Raw genomic sequence first — 19,566 nt, forward strand, 5'->3', positions numbered from 1 at the left:
CCCTACTACAAAATTCACCCCATATCAGAACCCACTACCACCAACACCAAAAACTGATGCGAACCTCAATCGACACGGTTTGAGACCCAACAAATAATATTGGAATACTTGCCCAAGAAAGCTAAAATTTAGATTTTGATAGAAACCCTGATCCAATGTTTACAAATGAAATGCAAACCAAAGGTATAAGTAACAGACCTCGACCCAATGATTATTACAAAATCACAAACTAAAGGTATAAAATTTGAACGTCACAAGGAAGAATTCCTGATAAGTTCACAATTCTTGAAGAACCAAAACCTCACATTTTTTCTTATTTTTATTCCATCAACCCTTCATTACAGTGAGTGCATGCTATTTTGTAAGACATGACTAAAAATAGGAAAAAAATATATATTTTTAAAACATATTAAATAATAGAAGCCTAAATTAAAGTTGATTTGGTCTGAAAATAGCAGCTCCAAAATAGGAAAATAGTTTAAAAAAACGTTCTAAATAATAGAAACATAAGATTAAGGTGGATTTGGTCTGAAATTAGTAGCTCCAAAATAGGAAAAATAGCTATTAATTTGTATGGAGCTGGAAGGTCAATCAGTCATTAATCCACATCATAAATCACGCCCAATTAAGCTAGATCAGCCCTCAATAGCTTGAATTAAATTAATTACGCTTTCATCTTCCTTTGGGCCAAACTTAGAATGTCCTGTGTTAGAATCATCTCAAACCTCTTAAATCAACCTAAACCTCTTGAATCAGCTCATTAAGTGTTTCTTTGATCTTCTTGGATCTTGCTCTAGTAATAGGCTCAACTGGAATATGCAATGGATCCTTTAATGCTTCTTGATTCTCATCATTCCCCTTCTCTTCAAAATGATTCGTCCTCGAATCGTCACCTACATCAAAAGGAGAAAGATCAAAAATATTAAATGTAGCACTAATGTTATACTCGCCTGGAAGATTCAACTTGTATGCATTATCATTGACTCTCACAAGGACTTGAAATGAACCATCCCCTCTAGGATGTAGCTTGGACCACCTACGGGTTGCAAATCTTTACTTTCCCATATGCACCCAAATTCAATCACCTGGTTCAAAGAGGACTTGTCGACGGCCTTTGTTGGCTTTGGTCGCATATTGCTCATTTTTCTTTTCTATATGTTGCTAGACACTTTCATGCATTCAAATTGTTGTTGCATAGCTTGCAACATTAAGGACTACTCCTCCCTTCCCTCTTTGTTTGATGCTTTACCCTTGGAAAACATACTTTTGAAACTATAGAGAAACGTTAGAAATAATTCCTCACAACACTCCCTCATGTGTTTGCACTTAAATTAAGTCACTCATACTTTTGTTTCACTCTTAAATTGGCTTTTTCTGATATTAGTCTCACACTCTCTTGCTTTTTCCACTCGTAGCTTCTCATTTTCAGTTCTTCATTAAACTAATAAACTTGATCAAGAAATTCAACTTGTAGTATTTAAACTAATATCGACGGCAAGAAAATATTACAGAAACAATGAATCAAAAGAAGATGACAAAAGAAAACAATATTTTGGTTTGAGAGAACTGAAACTACAAACAATTTTTTTCTCTTTTCTTTTCTTTTCTGACATCTCTTCTTCTTTTTTCCTTTTTTTTTTTCTCTTTTTATTTTTTACTTTTTTTTACCTTAGTGCACATTTTAACTTAGTGCAAGTCACAAAATAAGAACAAAGAATAAATACCACAAAAGGAACAAGATAAGATGATAATAGGAAACAAAAGATAAAGGGATAGTAAAACTGATTTTAGAACCTGGCTCTAATACCAAATTATGTGAACCTTAATCGACACACTTTGAGACCCAACAAATAATATTGGAATACTTGCCGAAGAAAGCTAAAATTCAGATGCTGATAGAAACCCTGACCTAACGTTTATAAATAAAACGCAAACCAAAGGTATAAGTAATATACCTCGACCCAATGATTATTACAGAATCACGAACCGAATGTTTAAAATTTAAACGCCACAAGGAAGAGTCCCTGATAAGTTCACAATTCTTGAAGAACCAAAGGAAGAAGCAAAACCTCACATTTTTCTGATTTTTATTCCATCATCCCTCCATTACAATGAGTGCATGTTATTTATAAGTCATGACTAAAAAAAGGAAAATATAAAAAATGTACTAAATAATAGAAGCCTAAATTAAAGTTGATTTTGTTTGAAATTAGCAGCTCCAAAATAGGAAAATAGCTAAAAAATATTCTAAATAATAGAAGCTTGAAATTAAGGTGGATTTTGTCTGAAATTAGCAACTCTAGAATAGGAAAAATAGTTATTAATTGGTATGGAGTTGGAAAGTCAATCAGTCATTAATCCACATCATAAATCACACCCAATTAAACCAAATCAGCTCTCAATAGCTTGGATTAAATTTATTACGCCTTTATCTTCCTTTGGGCCAACCTTGGAATGTCCTTTGTCAAAATCAACCCATTAAGTACTTCTTTGATCTTCTTGGATCTTGCTCTCGTAATATGCCAACTGGAACATGCAATTGATCCTTTAATGCTTGTTGATTCTCATCAAAAACCACCACTGGCCAAAAAACCCAGCCAAACTTACAATAACAAATCCCAAATCATCCAACAAAATCCAAATCCCAAAAATCCATAACAAACCCACCACCACATCAAAACCTACAACGACCCCCACTGCAAATCCACCCTAGATTGCCCACCACCACCACTGGCCACAAACCCCAACCTAACCCATAGCAACAAACCCAAATCCTCCAACAAAAATTAAATCCAAAAAAACCCATAGCAAACCAACCCACCACATTGGAACACACAATTACCCTATTGCAAATCTACCTTAGATTGGAACCCACCACCACCACTGGCCACAAAACCCAAATAAAAAAACTCAAAAACCCACAACAAACCCATTACTGTAGTTACTTGAGAGCACACCATTATCGTTGCCTGAGAGAAAAAAGAGATAGTGAAAGTGAGTCATAGAGAAGGGTTGGCTTTGAGAGAGAGGGATGACAGAGGAGAGTCCTGAGGGAAACAAAGTGTAGGAAATAGGAACACAGAGAGCGAGCGAGCGAGAGAGAGAGAGAGAGAGAGAGAGAAATGAAAATTGGGTAACGGAAGGGTAACGGGTTAGGGATTAAATTGTCTTTTAAGGACCAAATAGGTCAATTTGGAAATGTCTTAAACTTGGTTGGTATTTGCTCAAACCTCAAGGTATGTTAGTAGAATTTACCATTTTTTTATTGGGTAAATATAAAATTTTATAATTATGGTAGCTATTAATTGCCATTTATTATGAATATTTTTATATAGAAAAGCATATTCTACCATTAGGCATTTATTATGTTATGTTTTTATAATGGAATTATATATACTACCATTTAAATAAAATATGATGTGTCAAAATTTCATTGGAGACTTCAAATATATAATGAAAATTTTAAATTAAATTTTATATATATATATAAACTATTTTTCTTTCTAAAATGATATCAATTTTTTTTAATCATCCATTAAAAAAATTCTCTAAAAATACTTGTTAACACGATTACCCTTTTATATATATTAGATTTATTGATAAATTCTAGATATAGGTAACTTTTATAATTTATAATTTATTTTATTAAAAGCATTAATAAAATATATTAAATATTCTCTCATGAAATTAAATATAGTAAGATGACCATGGAAAAAAGAGGTGAAGACAGAAAATTATGTGGAAGGAAAAATTATTAAATACTCCAGAAATATACTGTAAATATGTACTATTTTTTCTCAAATAAATAATAGATTCCACCATGACTTTAATTAGTAAAATTTGAGAAAAAAAAATACGCATTCTATAATTTTTCACGTGGAAGATATGAGTCATGGATAAAGCTTACTTGTAATAGAAGTATAGAATAAATCAATGAAAGAGAGTGGGAAGGTAATAAAGTAAAGTCAAAGTCAAAAAAATGTGTAATTAAAGGTCAGAAAAAAGTACGTCATTTCACATTTGATCAAATTAAAGGTGATTAAATTGGGGCAGAGAAATTTAGGTCAAGCAAGAGTAAAGAAAGTCAACCTTCTTGGGCGACAGAAACTTGGTAGTTGTACTTTAACCTAAAGTCTTCGATTCCTTAACTCACTTTAAATCTTTTGGTATAAAATTCGAAAAGTTTTCGGTGACCGTGAGATATTCTTATCATTCACTTCACGAGCCCGACTCAGACTTCAGGTTGATTGGGCACGAAAAGTAGTAAATGTAAAGAATATGTTAATGAATAACTTTAAAATATTGGTTAATAATTTATTTTAAAAAATAGATTTTTTACATTATTAATCTTATTACTTTTTACTTAGCACCTGAATTTAATAGGGTAAAAAAAAAGGATTTAAAAAAAAATTGACCTTATTACTTTTTACATAGCACCTGAAGCGATAATTACATAATGCAATAATCCTATTTATTACATTGAATCTCAATTCATCTTCTTTTTGCATGGAAATTTCAACAATGTCCTTACAATATAAGGTTTTTGACAAGAATATGAACTAGCATATTGGAAAAAAAAGAGAGATTAATATAGAAATTGTTTTATAAGGATTTAAACCAAAAATCAATTTAAATGAAATATTATTATTGGAAAATTCTAGGTACTCTTAGAGTACGGAGAAATTGTGCTTCTTCCTTTTACATTCGTGATATACACAACCATAAATTTAATAAGTAAATTTCACTATGAATGTAAGAGGAGAGAGTACTATTCTTTATACTTCGAGAATAGCTAAAAATTACTCATTATTATTAGACTAGATAAATATTACCCACCTTTAGAGAATGCATCAAAAAATTAAGATTATATAAACCATACCAATTTCTACCTTCATGCGCATATATATATATATATATATATATATATATATATATATATATATATATATATATTATAAAGCTCCAATGAAGTAATTGTCTAATTGAAGTCAAGTCTCTTTCTTACTATCAAATAGCTTGTGCCTCACTAATGCTAACCAATGGCGAGGACAAGGGGGCAAATTATCAAAATCATTTCTCAACCAACAATAAGTGATTTTTTATTGTCCACTTTTATATTGTTATAAAGCATGCATCTTCATACACCAATCATAATAAATTGTAAAAAATTTTAAAAAATAATATTAAATCAAGAAAATATTGTATTTCAAAAATCTAAAATTTTGGGCCTTTTTAGAATATAAAACAGATTCTTTATATTAGCCACTTTTTGCACTACTTAGTATTTAAATAAAAAAATACATGTAGTCTGAATTATTAAGAGATTTAAGATTCAATCCATGTGTATACCAAAAACTGATTTGCGTCTTAGTCTGATGAAAAAGTGCAAAATTAATAGAAGTAAACACCATAATTTAAAATTCTATAAAAAAAAAACAGAGAATAAATATGAAAAGATGCTTATGCATAAAAATAAATTCCTTTGAATGCATCATGCATGCATAACACATGCAATAAAACTAATATGTCATCTTATCAAAAAAAAAAAAAACTAATATGTCATTTAACATGTCCCACTAAACGTGTATTTGGTTTGATGAGAAAGTGCAAAATTCACAGAAGTAGACACCACAGTTTAAAATTTTATAAAAAAAAATTAACAGAGAATAAATATGAAAAGATGCTTATGCATAAAAAAAATTCCTTTGAATGCATCATGCATGCATAACACATGTAATAAAACTAATATTTCATTTTAAAATGTCCGACTAAACGTGTATTTGGTCAAGCTTAAAATTTCTCCTTTGACAGACGGTTGTATTTTACCCAGTTTAATTAGTATTGTAAACAAAATAGAATTTAAATTTTTTTAAGATACAAAAGAATTTTGTATTATAACTTTTTCTGTTTCTTAATTTATTTAATATATATATATATATATTATTATTATTATGAATAAGACCTACTGACAAAAATAACCATGAGCTCGACCTCATGGTAGCCCCATCTGTATTTTATTTCCTGTTCTTGGAGATTCTCTATGTTTCACAACTTTCACTCCTGGTCTCCACCATAAATACCCATTCTCACTTCTCCCACACTCCTTACCTCTCTTCATTAATATACTCTCTCTCTCTTTCTAAAACCATCATTACCAACTCATCACCAACGCAAATTAAAGTCACAAACTTCTTTCACTATTTTATTCTCCTTTCCCTTCTCTTTTTCTTTCCTTCTTTCCTGTACTTCATTCAAACAAATTTTAATATGGTGGTGCCCTCTCCAACCCCACTTAGCACCGAAAAAGTTCGAGCTGTCGACCTTCCTATCATAGACCTTTCGGCACAGAGATCAGAGGTGTCAAAGCTCATTGTTAAGGCATGTGATAAATTTGGTTTCTTTAAGGTCATCAACCATGGTGTCCCAAATCACATTATAGCTAAACTTGAACATGAGGGTCTTAGTTTCTTCGCCAAACCAGTGCCTGAAAAGCTACGAGCTGGCCCGGCTAATCCCTTTGGCTATGGCTGCAAGACCATTGGTTTAAATGGAGATATGGGAGAGCTTGAATATCTTACACTTAATACTAATCCTCTCTCCATTGCTGAGAGATCCAAAACCATATCCGATGACCCTTCGAAATTCAGGTATTTAATTAATATCTTTTTCATTCATTCTTTTATGCATTGCAACGGTTGCATGGTGAACAAAAGGTTGACCTTTAGTCTTGTTAATTTCGGGTGTTGTTTCCCTTTGCAATGGTATCAAAAAAAAAAAAAAAAAAACGGTTGCATGGTTTGCCTTTGTATCTTTCTCAATGTTTTGTAACATATTTTTTGTTTCTATATTTTGCACCTATTTTTAATTTGGCCCTCAAACTTTTACTATTTTTATTTTGGTCTTTATATTTTTAAATTTGTTGTCATTTTGATCCATAACCACATCATATCATAAAAATTGTTTACATAGCTAATAGATTACATTGCTAGTTAAAAATAAAGTTTTCGTAAATAAGATGACAACAAAGATTAAAATGACAACAAATTTAAAAATATAGGAACTAAATAAAAGTTGTAAAAGTTTGAGGACCAAATTATAAAAAGGACAAAAATATGAAGACCAAAAATTTGTTTTTCTTTCCTTCGTTTGATAGGATTTAAACCTAAAGATCACTTCCATGACAATTATCTTTTATCATCCACTTAAGAAAATAATGGTTTTTTTTTTATATTTGTTGATGTGGGATTTGAATATAAGCCTCTAATTTAACTATAATGAACTTTACCAATTGTGTTAATAGAATCCACATAATTACTTCATGTTATTCATAATTTCTTGTAAGTTTTAGGTGGTATATAATATATGCATGGCTGCCAGATTATGGACAACACATTTCTAAGAAAGGGCAGTGACCAAATAACTAACAAAATTATGTACAATGGAATTATTGGTCAAATGAGTTTGGAGGAATTTTTTTTTTGATACACTTAAATTAATAATCATATAATTTGTTTAGATGAGTTAAAATATAAGTGATAGAGAAATTGGGTTCAAATCAAAATGGAATAAAACTTTGTACAAGTGTGCATATCAATCATATTTTCTTTGCATTGGACCATTGGGCATCACAAAGTTTGCTGGCATACCAGGTGACTTGTTCATTTCAGTAACTTTTATAGTGTGACATGGAATTTGGAACCATCTTGAAATGAGTTGTAGTTGCCCAATAAACACAAACCAAAAAGAAAAAAGTGTGGGGAATGAGTTGTATCTTTTTAGCCCGACTGGCATTACAATTTCCTTGTTCCAGTGATGTATAATGTATCTAAAAGGACCTTGTGCTTCACATTGAAAATTTATGAGGTGGGGTATTATTGTAGCATCCTATAACAACATTTCATTGTAGTACCCTCAGAAAGCAAGACTTTCTGGTCCTCTTGTAATGTTTATTATGATAGACGATTACTCACTATCTTAATTGTGTCCTAGTATGATGGAAATGACCTTACAAACTATGGTAGATCTTAGGAACTTACATCAAGTTTATTACTATCAATAATAAGATCTTATGAAATGGCAAACTCTAGGTACAAAGAGAAATAATACGACATGCATGCAAGCTGAGAAAATACAAAATAATTGCATAATTTAAGTTGCTAAGCTTGTTATTTGTTTTCGTTGGACTATATGAAAAATTTTGACTTTTCTTTCGTTCTATTTCCTTAAGATAATCCTCTCCAAAATTTATATATATATATATATATGTATATATATTTCTACGTAATGGAAATTAATCTGTGCATTTGATTAGTTTATTATGCTTAAAAAATTGTCCCTTTGATCAGCTTAAAATATTTACCTTTTTTTTTTAACATCTATAACCAACTTATAGCCAATATAAAATAAGATTTATACACACACACACACACACATATATATATATATATATATATATATATATATATATCTGTGAAAGGCATTGATTAGTTTATTCACATGAATAGTGTCATGTAAAGCTAGACAAAAATGTGGCTACTATTTGACATTATAGGAGAAAGTGTACAACTTTTATAATTACAATGTAAATGAATAGTGTAAAAATATATAGTTTTTTTTTTTGTGAAATTGAACCATCTAAATTTTTATTAAAATAAATAAAACACACATGAATTTTTATAAACTTATAAAACGGCCCTAAGTCACATGGGACTACGAGATACATTGTTCCTAAAAGGCAGGATACTATGTCAGAAACATTTTTTCCTCTTCCATGCATGTCCCAACTGGCACGGGGGAACGCCTTCTCATTGTTAAATTACAAGAAAAAAAGAAAAGTAAAGCACCTGCTTCTCTGTTTCCTTCTTAGTTTTATTTAATGATTCTTTTTACCAAAAAAAAAAAGAAAAAGAAAAGTAAAGCTAGTTGCAGCCTATTACAAAGTACTATCAGAATGACAAGTCAAAGAGATACATCAAGCAGGCCCAATCAAATCAATTTCAGAAAAGTTGAAAAGGATAGTGAGCCCTCCCAAAAATAGAGAAAGTAAAAGCACGCTAAAATAGAAAATTGAAAAAAAAAAAAAAAATAGCACTGGCCACTCAAACTGTCTAGTGTCTAGAGTCAGTGTTATAATAGGAGTATAAATCTTCTCCTTTTTTTTCATAATTATTGATATAATTTGTCGGTGATTGTAAATATTTTATGGGGTTGTCTTTGTGTTGAGTGCTTCGAAGTATTAAACCATTCGTGTCTAAAAAAATGATTACATGTTGATGTTCACGTTTGTGTAACAATGGTAGTGTTTTTTGTATGACAGTTCTATTGTGAGTGATTATATTGAAGCAATTAGAGGTTTGGGGTGTGAGCTTTTAGATCTAATGGCAGAGGGGCTATTGGTCACAGACACATCAGTTTTCAGCAGGTTGATCAGGGACGTTGATGGTGACTCAGTCCTCAGGCTCAATCACTATCCACCTGTACAAGTGGACTGTAAGGATATGGACACGTCACACCCTCATGATAATAGAAATAAGGTAGGATTTGGAGAGCATTCTGACCCTCAGATCTTGACCCTACTTAGATCGAACGATGTGGGTGGCCTCCAAATTTCTATAGAAGATGGGGTGTGGATCCCAGTCACACCTGACCCCAGTGCTTTTTGTGTTAACGTGGGCGACATGTTACAGGTTGGTACTCCCTTTTCTCTCTTTGTCATGGTAATCATCATAAAATGTTTCAGAATTACAAAAAAAAAAAAAAAAATTCATAACAAGTTTTAGAAGATAAGGTTCACAGAAACTGGCGGAATTTGCAGGGAATCACTGCAAAAATTTCACAGCTAGCTAAAGATTTGATGGTATGTAGGGGCCCAAATATCAGTTCCCAACAAGAAAAGAGTCAGGCAATTGGGTAAATAACATTACTAGCTATGTTTGAGAACAAATGGAACTGAAAGGGCTTGGTCCATTGGACAGTAACGACAGTTTGCCATTTATGGTGTTTCCTTTTTTTCCAATAATATCAGTAGAATATACACAGAAGTGAAAAGAAAGAACATCACAAGTGCTTTAGGTAAATTACCTCTTGCCAACAAAAGGAGCATTCTTTTAACTAATAAACCAAAGAGGGCATTGCAAATTTCAATATTATGAAAATGAAATATTTTGCTAAGTCTTTCGGAACTCTATGCATGTATGCAACCATTTAGTTTTACAACCCATTTCTATACTCATCAAAGTATTTTCTTTGAAGTTGTTTTTACTTTCTAATTTATAAAACATTAGCCATTAATAATTACCTTATGCGTTAATATATATATATACACACACACTCCTTTCAAAATATATATATATATATATATACACACACACACACTCATCAAAGTATTTTCTTTGAAGTTGTTTTTACTTTCTAATTTATAAAACATTAGCCATTATTTTCTTTGAAGTTGTTTTTACTTTCTAATTTATAAAACATTAGCCATTAATAATTACCTTATGCGTTAATATATATACACACACACACTCCTTTCAAAAAAAAAAATATATATATATATATATACACACACACTCTCCACAAATGTGGAGTTAGCATGCTGTGAGAAAAAAGATAAATATACATAATGGAGAAAAAATACCTTCTCCAAAATAACATTTACTTGGTAGAAAAAGTGGGTGAAAAGTAGATCTTAAAATTGTGTAATTGCTAGGATGAGTTTACTTTTTTAGAATTACATTTTTCAGGATATAACATAAATAAATAAATGAAAATAAGGCCATCCAAATTCCAAACACATAGATATTTAGGAGGTAGGGCTTAGAAGTAATTGTTAAAACATTTTTTTTAAAAATTATCTTCTCGTTTTACCTAAAGAAGATAGTGCACTGATGTTAATTTTTATTTATTCCTATACTTTCTGAAGGCTATGACAAATGGAAGATTTGTTAGCGTTCGACATAGGGCACTAACAAATTCGTGCAAGTCTAGAATGTCAATGGCTTTTTTTGGGGCTCCTTCCCTGCAAACAAGGATAATTGCACCTCCAGAATTGGTCACACCCAACAGGCTCTCTCTCTACAGGCCCTTCACTTGGGCTGAATACAAGAAAGCATCATACTCTTTACGCCTCGGGGATAGTCGTCTTGAGCTTTTCAGGAAATGCATAGAAGACTGAGTTGCTCCCTAAATTTACTGCAAGCTCCAAGATATGAAGGGTTTTTTTTTTTTAGTTTCTCTTTTTCTTTTTTGTGCAGGGTGGGTTGGGGTTTTTTGCTTATGGAACTATATATTATAGACTTTTAATCTCGAAATGGGAAAAGAGATTTGTAGCAGGCTGGGTTAGGATTGCCCTTGAAGGCTATACAAAGCTTCCCATAGTTTTGCTTATGGAACTATATATTATAGACTTTTAATCTCGATATGGCAAAAGAGATTTGTAGCATTGTTCTACTATAAGGGGTTCAGTGTTAGTGTAATTTCAGTCGTCAAAGGAAAATGCCCTATCCCTTCTGTGTTAGTGGATGTGTCCATTATAGATAGGTAAACCAAGCTTGTCTAAAGTACCAATAATGATCTCATGTATCAAATATCTCTCTCATACTGTGGATTCCAGAACTATGTGAAGCCCACAAACTATGAGAGACGTGACTCATTTATCTGATGCATGATGCATGAGACACCCCTCAATACATATACCGCTCTTTTCCCTCTAGGTCTACTAACATCATTTAGAAATTCACTAGGCAACAAGACCTTGTTCTTCAATGGCTAGCAAATACGATCTTATTAGATTTTCTATACACAACTAGTTTTACAATCGTGAAACATAATCAAGCACTTCTCGTACGTCTATGATCACGCACTTGACTATCAAAAAAGCTGTTTCTTAATAATGCATCAGCATGCTTATTAACAATAGAAAAGAAGCAAGAGCTGGTAATTTTAACAAAAACGGTAGTGTGCAAGGAAATGAAGAATTGTACATTAAAGTCTTTAAGCATTGTCCAAATAACAACTGCAGTTCGTGTACAGGCAACTGTTGATCATAGAACAAATAAGAAGCTCTCAAAAAATAGAGCCATCAACATCAGTAAGTCCCTAGTTCAAATAATGGGACAACAAATTCAATTTTTTACAGTATTGCTTGATGTGGAAGAATAGCAGGACCACAACCTAAGATTAGTGCTGAAAGTACTACTAAGAGTCTTGAATTAAATGAAGTCACCTTCACGTGAGATCAGAGTTTTTAGCTGAGAGCACACTACCCTAGCTTTATTGTTTTGCAATTAAATACTACAGACGGTGTTAAGGTGCTCACTTCTCATTGGACAAGATCTGGGACCTTGCAGCAAAACGTGAACACTTCTTTCGACCAGATTTGTTAAGTGCACAAACACATGTTTCAAGGAGCTCATAATCCTCCTCCCAGAACAAGAAGGATGCCTTCTCCGGATTTTCCAACAGCATCTTTGATGCTAGAAAACCAGCAATAGTCCAAGTTTGGAAAAGCCGGGATTGCTTCCCTATGAATCTCCCACTGCGTGTGTCATAATATTCTGGCCACTGATCAGCTGAAAGCCTCTTCTCTGCCAAAGAAACTGCCTTCTGTGCTAATTCTGGCCTCCCCATCTTAATGCAGGCCAATGTGAACTAAAAATAACATGTAATAGAATGTTCGACAAATCAGATCATTGATAAAGCCAATACCCAAATCAACTTTTACAGCATGACCTGGTTCAAAGAAGATATATGGAACCTCTCGAATTGTACAACAATCAACTTACCTGCCAGAGCAGCGTTGGCCAAGATCCACCATTGTGATATGACCAGGGGCTGCAAGCAAACAGAAAGAATCAGATTTGTGCAATAGGGACAATAAGAAAAACAACAAACTTCAAGAGCCTCACGTATTCTTTGGGTCACTGCCAGTGATGATACGCCATTCCTCATATTCTAAAGCAGGATAACAAATTTTAAGAGGCATTTGAGCCACAAGATCATCCCATTTAGCCTCAATCAAATTCAGAATTCCATCATTCTGTTGGGGAGTACCTAAAGATGAAACAATGGCCCACAGATTTCCAAGTGTGAAAAACCTAAAATCCATATGAGCAGGTTGCAGATTGCCAATGAGGTAGCCACCTTCCTCGGGAAACCAATCTACTAGCCAAGAAGGAATTTGATCTGGATAAATATTGAACTTGTTGGTAGCATCCATAGAGTATTCCTCAGTCTTGTAACGATAAATCTCATTGATCTTCTTCATATCCACCCAATAATACTCTCTAATATGAAAGGAGAGTGCACTGAGTCGATTATTGATAGCAGCCACCAAATTCTTGGTTCCATCATTGATAATAAGCATCTCCCGGGAACAGCGTAGAGCTGAGTAGAATAGTGCCTGCAAAATGAGTTCTCTTGAGCAAATGGTAAACCTTGAGATGAGCAAAAGTGTGAAATAACACTAATAACAGTGAGGAAAAAAAGGAATGGGAGAACATCAAAGATGAATAAAACAAGCATATTTGCAATATTACAGACACCAATGAAATCAGCCTGTGACAAAATAAACATAGAACAGTATAGTCCACCAAAATTTAGCTGGAATCTGATTTATACCAAGCACAGACATTAGATTTTGAAGTAACATCTTTCTCTACTTACTTGGATTTCAAGAGGGTGTCCATGAATACCCATCCGTCTATCAATCATACAGGAACCATCAGTGACTAACAGAGTGGGAAACATGTCAAACCCATCAGCTAAACACAGATTGAGGATTAATCTTATTCCTGTCTGGACATCCACTCTTTCTTGCAATGCATAGTCGCCCGTGATCTTCCCATATGCTCTCAACAAAATAATCCACCACAATCCTATCAAAGTGGTAAATGAATACTTCAAACTCTTTTTTTTCCCCTTATGCCAACACTAATGTGAGATTTGTAATGTCACAAAGAGTTGAGAATAATATGGTTTTGAGCTTAGGCACTGATTGTACACAAGAAATAAATAAATAGTACTCAAATTCGAAGCATCAACAAATAAAAAGCAAGATTGCCAGCAACCAAGCAATTATAATTGAAGCTTATGCCGTGATATTTAATGGAAAATAACTAGTAATTTAAAATTACTATAGTGACCAGAAGTAACTATGATTATCTTACCAGAATCAACAGGTGCAACACGACCAATGGCTGATTCACCAAAATCAGGATCCAAAACATCCTCAAATGCTTCTTCGTTTCCATCAAGAGGGACAGTTCTAACTTTAAAGCTTGCTGGCATCAACCCCTGCCCAGGACTGTAGCAATCTACAGTCTTCTCCCAGCTCTAATAATGAAGCAGAAAACAAAGGATCAGAATAGGAAATTTTATAAATTGACAATACTCACTCAATAGACTACATGATTACAAGCTAATTTTCCAAAACCCAATCAACAACCTCATCATTATGCTTCCCTACTCCAGCATGGTATTTCAAAAGTACCAAATTCCCTAGTCAAAAGCAAGGAACTTTTTTGATACTCACAAACAATGAGCATAAATGTTATCTCATTTGGCGAAATTCCACCCATCAACCATATTACAAAACCAAATTAGCATTATATCAAGAAACTTTCTAACATACTTTATCAGTAGCTAACTTAAGCAAACCAAGCTAATGATTATACACTCTTAGGGGCAAACTTAGATACATTTCTTTTAATTGTTGTACATTAAGGATTAGTTTGGTTAAGCATTATGGGAGATTAAAAGAGCATTTTAAACTTAAAACACAAGTTTTCCAACAACTTATATAAATGCACTCTAAGTATCTTAAAAACTGTGCCTAAGTTTTATCCTACTCTGTTATGCCAAAGTTCTATACACTATAGCCATTCACTTTACAAAAATAAACACCCAAGTTACCATGGAACTTATATAAAAAGTAACAACAAAACAAGCGTTATCAATTAAAATGTGCACGAAAACAAATAGATGAAACGATTAAGATCATAAAAAAAAAAAACCTGCAATTGCAATGTGTGAAGAAGAAAATTCTTCACAATCTCCTCTTCTCCATTAAGCAAGAACGCGAGCGCGGACGGGACAAAGTCGCGAATAAACACCTGATCATAATTTAACGGTTGCTTGTCCACGGGATCATTAGCCGCGACAGTCCCCACGGGATTCCCACAATAACTAACAACCGCATTTCGAAGCAACCTCCACGCCTCTTCCTCGATCTCCGAAACCTTCCTCTCACCCAAATCCTTCGAATCATCATCAATACTTACGCCCGACCCATCCAACCCTACCCTATTAGACTCTTCTTCCTGAACCAAACCATGACCATCCTCGACCTTCTCGATCACCAGAGGCTTCAAATTCAAACCACCTTGAATGTAAATCCTCTCGAAACCCTTCTCGTTAACAACATTAGTTGTTGAGTCCACCGAGGTGGTCGTCGAGAGGTTCCTTAGATCCGAAGCAACATGTGAAATTACCAAACTACCCCTACCCCTACCCCTACCGCTACTCCAAATCTTATCAACATGGTTAAAGAAAACCCTAGACTGATCCCAATTCGAACCGGAGACAATAAAACATCTACGGTTCGATTCGATTACGCCTATGTACCCTGTGATTTGAGAACCACAGCTACGAAATCGACGGGAATTGAATTGTTTGGTTTGTGATTTCGACAAATTGTTAAAATTACTGAAAATTGAGGAGCTATTGTAGCTGATTAGAATTCTACAATAGGGTTTCATAGTGGAAATTCCAATACAACTGCTGGAATTCATTTTTTTTTTGAATTTTAATAAACTAAATGGTTTTATATATTAGTCCAGTTTTATTTTCAGCTCCGTTAATCTTTTTGAAATTTTGAAAAACAGAGACTGTGAAATGAAAACTATATGTTATATACAATAGTCTTATGAGAAATGGAAATGGAAATTTGATTGGAAAATATTTTACTTACAGTTGGTGGAGCGAACGGTTTGAATGAGGGAGAGATTTTTTTTTTGCGTGTGGGTGTTTGTTTGTGTGTGAGAATAGTAGATTTCAAAATGGAGGTTCAAACCAGATTTTATAAACGGAAATGGGAAAGTTCGTTGGGGGAGAGAAAAGAGATGGAATTAGGAAGACGTTGAATGTGAATTCAAAAGTGGACTTCGTTTTTACATTACTGTCCCTGCACGTGTAAAGTGTTTGATATTGTTGAGGAGAGAATTACGGATATGGGCTTTCATTTAGAGCTTTTGAATTTATCATGAATTTGTAGTAGTGGGTTTATTATTAGGCATGCATCAGAAATTGAATATTTGTCATTAAGTTCTACTAAAATTATTTTTTTGTATGGTATTATTTATATATAAAAAAAATTATTCAGATAAAAACATAAAAAGTAACACAAGAAATTCATTAAAGTATTAAAAATGAAGGGACATATATCAAAAGATAAAGAACCCATGGCCATGGAAATGAATTAAAAATTCTAGGTTGGCACCATTTTTTTGACCATGTATCCTTTGACTTTTATGGAGTAAAATGTTAAAATTGAAAAAAAAAATTGATGTATTTTGCATAAAATGACATGTTACTCTATCTTACTTTGATTTAAAAAGTAAAAGCTGTAAAGACACTAGTTATGCCTTTTGAATACTGTGACATCCTTTTTGGACTTGGACGACACTATGAACGAATTGAAGATAGTTCAATTTTTAGTTCACCATCAAATACAATAATATTTTTCACATTTAAAACACATCTAAAAAAACTTAGCAAAGAAAAATCAATGGTTTTGCATTCTTTTTTAAACACATTATAAAAATTAATGAAATCATTGTAATCTTATAATATAAGATATTAATAAGCCATGCGAGCTATTTACCACTTGTTAAGACGGAAATTGCTATTCTTGGGCTCTAAGATAATACCCAAAGGCTTTCGGTGTAGTGATTAGCCTATCCAAGCAAGAAATAAATGCTAAACCTTAGCAAGAACAACATTAAGGCCCAATAAAACACTTCATAATAGTTAATTAATATATTAGTGGTCCTATTACAACAATGCAAGAAAATAAAATTTTCTAGTGTTAGGGTAAAATTAAACTAATGGTTCAATTGTCAATTATTAAATAAATTTAAGAAGGTGTTAACTTCAGAGAGTCCTTATGTATCTTGGTCAAAATAGTCTAGGGTACTTTTTGCTACTACTACATCAATATGAGGAAAAAATTACATTGTTACAAACATATTATATCCTTCAATGGAAAAACAAAAGGTAAAGACCAATAGTTCCATGATGTGAAGAAATGGGTTATTTGGTATGATATGAAGGGAAAGAGAGATTCCAGCTCAGTACAATGGATGTTGAACCAAGATTCATATGGAATATATATATATATATATATGTGTGTGTGTGTGTGTGTGGGGGGGGGGGGGATAGTAAAGACTATTTAGAGTGAGTGGGTGTGTAAGCTTGTAGTGAGATGGGGAAAATAATGTGAAGGCCAAGTTTTTAGTGGAGAAGAAGGTTGTTTATGACTGATTAAGGAGAATTTATGAATTTAGGATATGCAGAAAAGGAAAAGGAATGTTTGAGGTTTGGTGAGTGTGGGTCTTTATGGACTGAGAGGCATCATTTATGAACTGGTGAAACTAATCTACAAACTGAAAATATGGCAAAGTAACAAGAATAACATAAATTTTAGGGAGGTTGGTGTGTGTTTGTGGGGTTGATGTGATTACCCTTTTATAGTGGAGCTTAGGGGGGTGATTGGCAAGAATCCAAAACGTTGGTCTAATTAGCAAAAAGAGGGGCAAACTGTACGTCCTAGGATTTGGATATAAATGGTGGATTTTCTTTTAGGTTGCCTTGCTTCTTTGGGCAATATTAGACATGGGTGAATATTTGGGTAATTTTGCATTAATTGCTGAGATTTTTGGGATTGGCTTCAGCCAATGGAATTAAGGCGGGTATTAAGGTAGAATCTTGGTGCTGCAATTGAGATTTGGACCCCAGAGGGTAGAATTTAGCACCCCAAGCCAGATGTCAAATTTTGAGCCTACTTCAAAAGGTTTTGCTGGAGATCCTTTATGCCATTCAAACCACATTTTCCCAAAATTTCCCCTTTAGGATTCATGGGCTTAGTACATGAGCCAATTCTTGAACATTTTTGGCATTTATAGAGCTAATTTGCTAAGATTTGAGAAACCTGATTATGGCTTCCTTTCACTAAAACTAGAGCTTTATGGAAGATGATGAAATATCATTATCCATTAGACTTTAGCTACTAGTACAACCTTTGGGCACTATTCACGGTCAGGAGACAATGGCAAAAAGTTAATGAGAAAGCTCTTAGTTCAATCTTAGGGATTTGGTTGTCCCTTGAGAAATTCTCCAGCTAAACCTTGGTCAAGGATGAATAAGAAAGAAGTTGGCTGGCTGGTTCAGTCATTTGCTTTGGGCTGCCTTGGATAGAACTTTGGATTGGGCTTATTTACATGGGTTGGACCCTTTGGCTAGGCTGTGTTTGTGCCCCTCTTCACTTTGGCTTTTTTCTTCTTTCACAAGACCTTGGGTCTTACAAAATGGGCAGCAATGACACATATTACCATGAGTTTTTATCCCTCTTGGAATTTTTATTGTTAGTAGACATTCAATGCACTTTGGGCTTTGATAGATATTTGTAATGGGTCATTGGATGATGATTTGTAAGACTTTAAAATAATAGTACAAGCTTAATTACTTCAAAATGCTTTGTAAATAATATTTACTATTTTAGAATGATGAATAGCATGGTAATGTTTAGATTCCAAAACCAATAATCATGTAATAATTTTAATGATGAGCTTGTAGGATGAATGACTATCATAGAATTATGAATAGTGAATGTAGAATCAAATAATCATAATTTCCCATGAATTTGGGAAACAGATAAGTAGTTATGAGTACTCAAGCTTTTAAAACAACTGCGGTTATGGGCACAAGTAATTTAATCATATGGTATTTCCCAATTATCAACAATATTGAGTTTTTTACTCAAAAGTGCCAATGTGAATTGAGCTTTTAATTATCGCCAGTGAGGATTAAGATTTTTTTGATACTGTTAGGGAGGACTGGGCCTTTAATATTGTCAATGAGAATTGAGTTTTTTGATATTACCAATGAGAATAGGTTTTAAATATTGCCAATTAGAATTGGATTTTTTTATATTGCCAATTAGAGTTGGGCTTTTGATATTGCCAGTGAGAACTAGGCTTTTTAATGTTGTCAATGTTAGGATTAGTGCTCTTAAATCCTATTGTATGATACTATGTATGTTATTATGTATGACATTATGTATGACTTAATGTTGTATTTAATAAAGTTGTTTTATTATTATCTGAAATAATGGTAACATGAATATTGGGACATTATCATATAGTCCATGAGATGCATAGTATGTGATTTATGTGAAAAGTCACAGAAGATATAAATTACAAGTTCTTTGTAAACTTAGAATTATAGTTCGTAGTCGGTGATGGAATTGGGTTTTTCATCTGCGAAAACTATAACATATCAACTAAGATGATT

General features: G+C 33.0%; 2 protein-coding genes across 2 annotated transcripts; one reads left to right on the plus strand and one right to left on the minus strand.

Moving 5' to 3' along the window:
• Positions 1 to 6,042: 6,042 nt before the first annotated feature.
• LOC142624486 (gibberellin 2-beta-dioxygenase 2-like) lies at positions 6,043 to 11,415 on the plus strand. The gene is made up of 3 exons (XM_075798060.1): positions 6,043 to 6,647; positions 9,317 to 9,686; positions 10,922 to 11,415. The coding sequence occupies exons 1-3, from the start codon at positions 6,268 to 6,270 to the stop codon at positions 11,171 to 11,173; spliced, it is 1,002 nt and encodes a 333-aa protein (XP_075654175.1). The 5' UTR covers positions 6,043 to 6,267; the 3' UTR covers positions 11,174 to 11,415.
• A 543-nt stretch (positions 11,416 to 11,958) lies between these two features.
• LOC142624485 (alkaline/neutral invertase A, mitochondrial) lies at positions 11,959 to 16,136 on the minus strand. Its single transcript, XM_075798059.1, has 6 exons — positions 15,012 to 16,136; positions 14,166 to 14,331; positions 13,663 to 13,874; positions 12,906 to 13,399; positions 12,783 to 12,831; positions 11,959 to 12,648 (listed from the first exon to the last, which is right to left on the minus strand). The coding sequence occupies exons 1-6, from the start codon at positions 15,786 to 15,788 to the stop codon at positions 12,313 to 12,315; spliced, it is 2,034 nt and encodes a 677-aa protein (XP_075654174.1). The 5' UTR covers positions 15,789 to 16,136; the 3' UTR covers positions 11,959 to 12,312.
• Positions 16,137 to 19,566: the final 3,430 nt, after the last annotated feature.

The sequence above is a fragment of the Castanea sativa genome, chromosome 2 (assembly GCF_040712315.1).
Source record: "Castanea sativa cultivar Marrone di Chiusa Pesio chromosome 2, ASM4071231v1".
Lineage (NCBI taxonomy): Eukaryota > Viridiplantae > Streptophyta > Magnoliopsida > Fagales > Fagaceae > Castanea > Castanea sativa.

Excerpts from the sequence above, each read along its gene's own strand:
- LOC142624486 (XM_075798060.1), top strand. The coding sequence starts at position 6,268 with ATGGTGGTGCCCTCTCCAACCCCACTTAGCACCGAAAAAGTTCGAGCT. Across the intron at positions 6,648-9,316 it reads GATGACCCTTCGAAATTCAG|TTCTATTGTGAGTGATTATA; the intron begins GTATTTAATTAA and ends TTTGTATGACAG. Across the intron at positions 9,687-10,921 it reads ACGTGGGCGACATGTTACAG|GCTATGACAAATGGAAGATT; the intron begins GTTGGTACTCCC and ends TACTTTCTGAAG.
- LOC142624485 (XM_075798059.1), bottom strand. The coding sequence starts at position 15,788 with ATGAATTCCAGCAGTTGTATTGGAATTTCCACTATGAAACCCTATTGT. Across the intron at positions 13,875-14,165 it reads TGTTGCACCTGTTGATTCTG|GATTGTGGTGGATTATTTTG; the intron begins GTAAGATAATCA and ends CCACTTTGATAG. Across the intron at positions 12,832-12,905 it reads GGCAGTGACCCAAAGAATAC|CCCCTGGTCATATCACAATG; the intron begins GTGAGGCTCTTG and ends GTTTGCTTGCAG.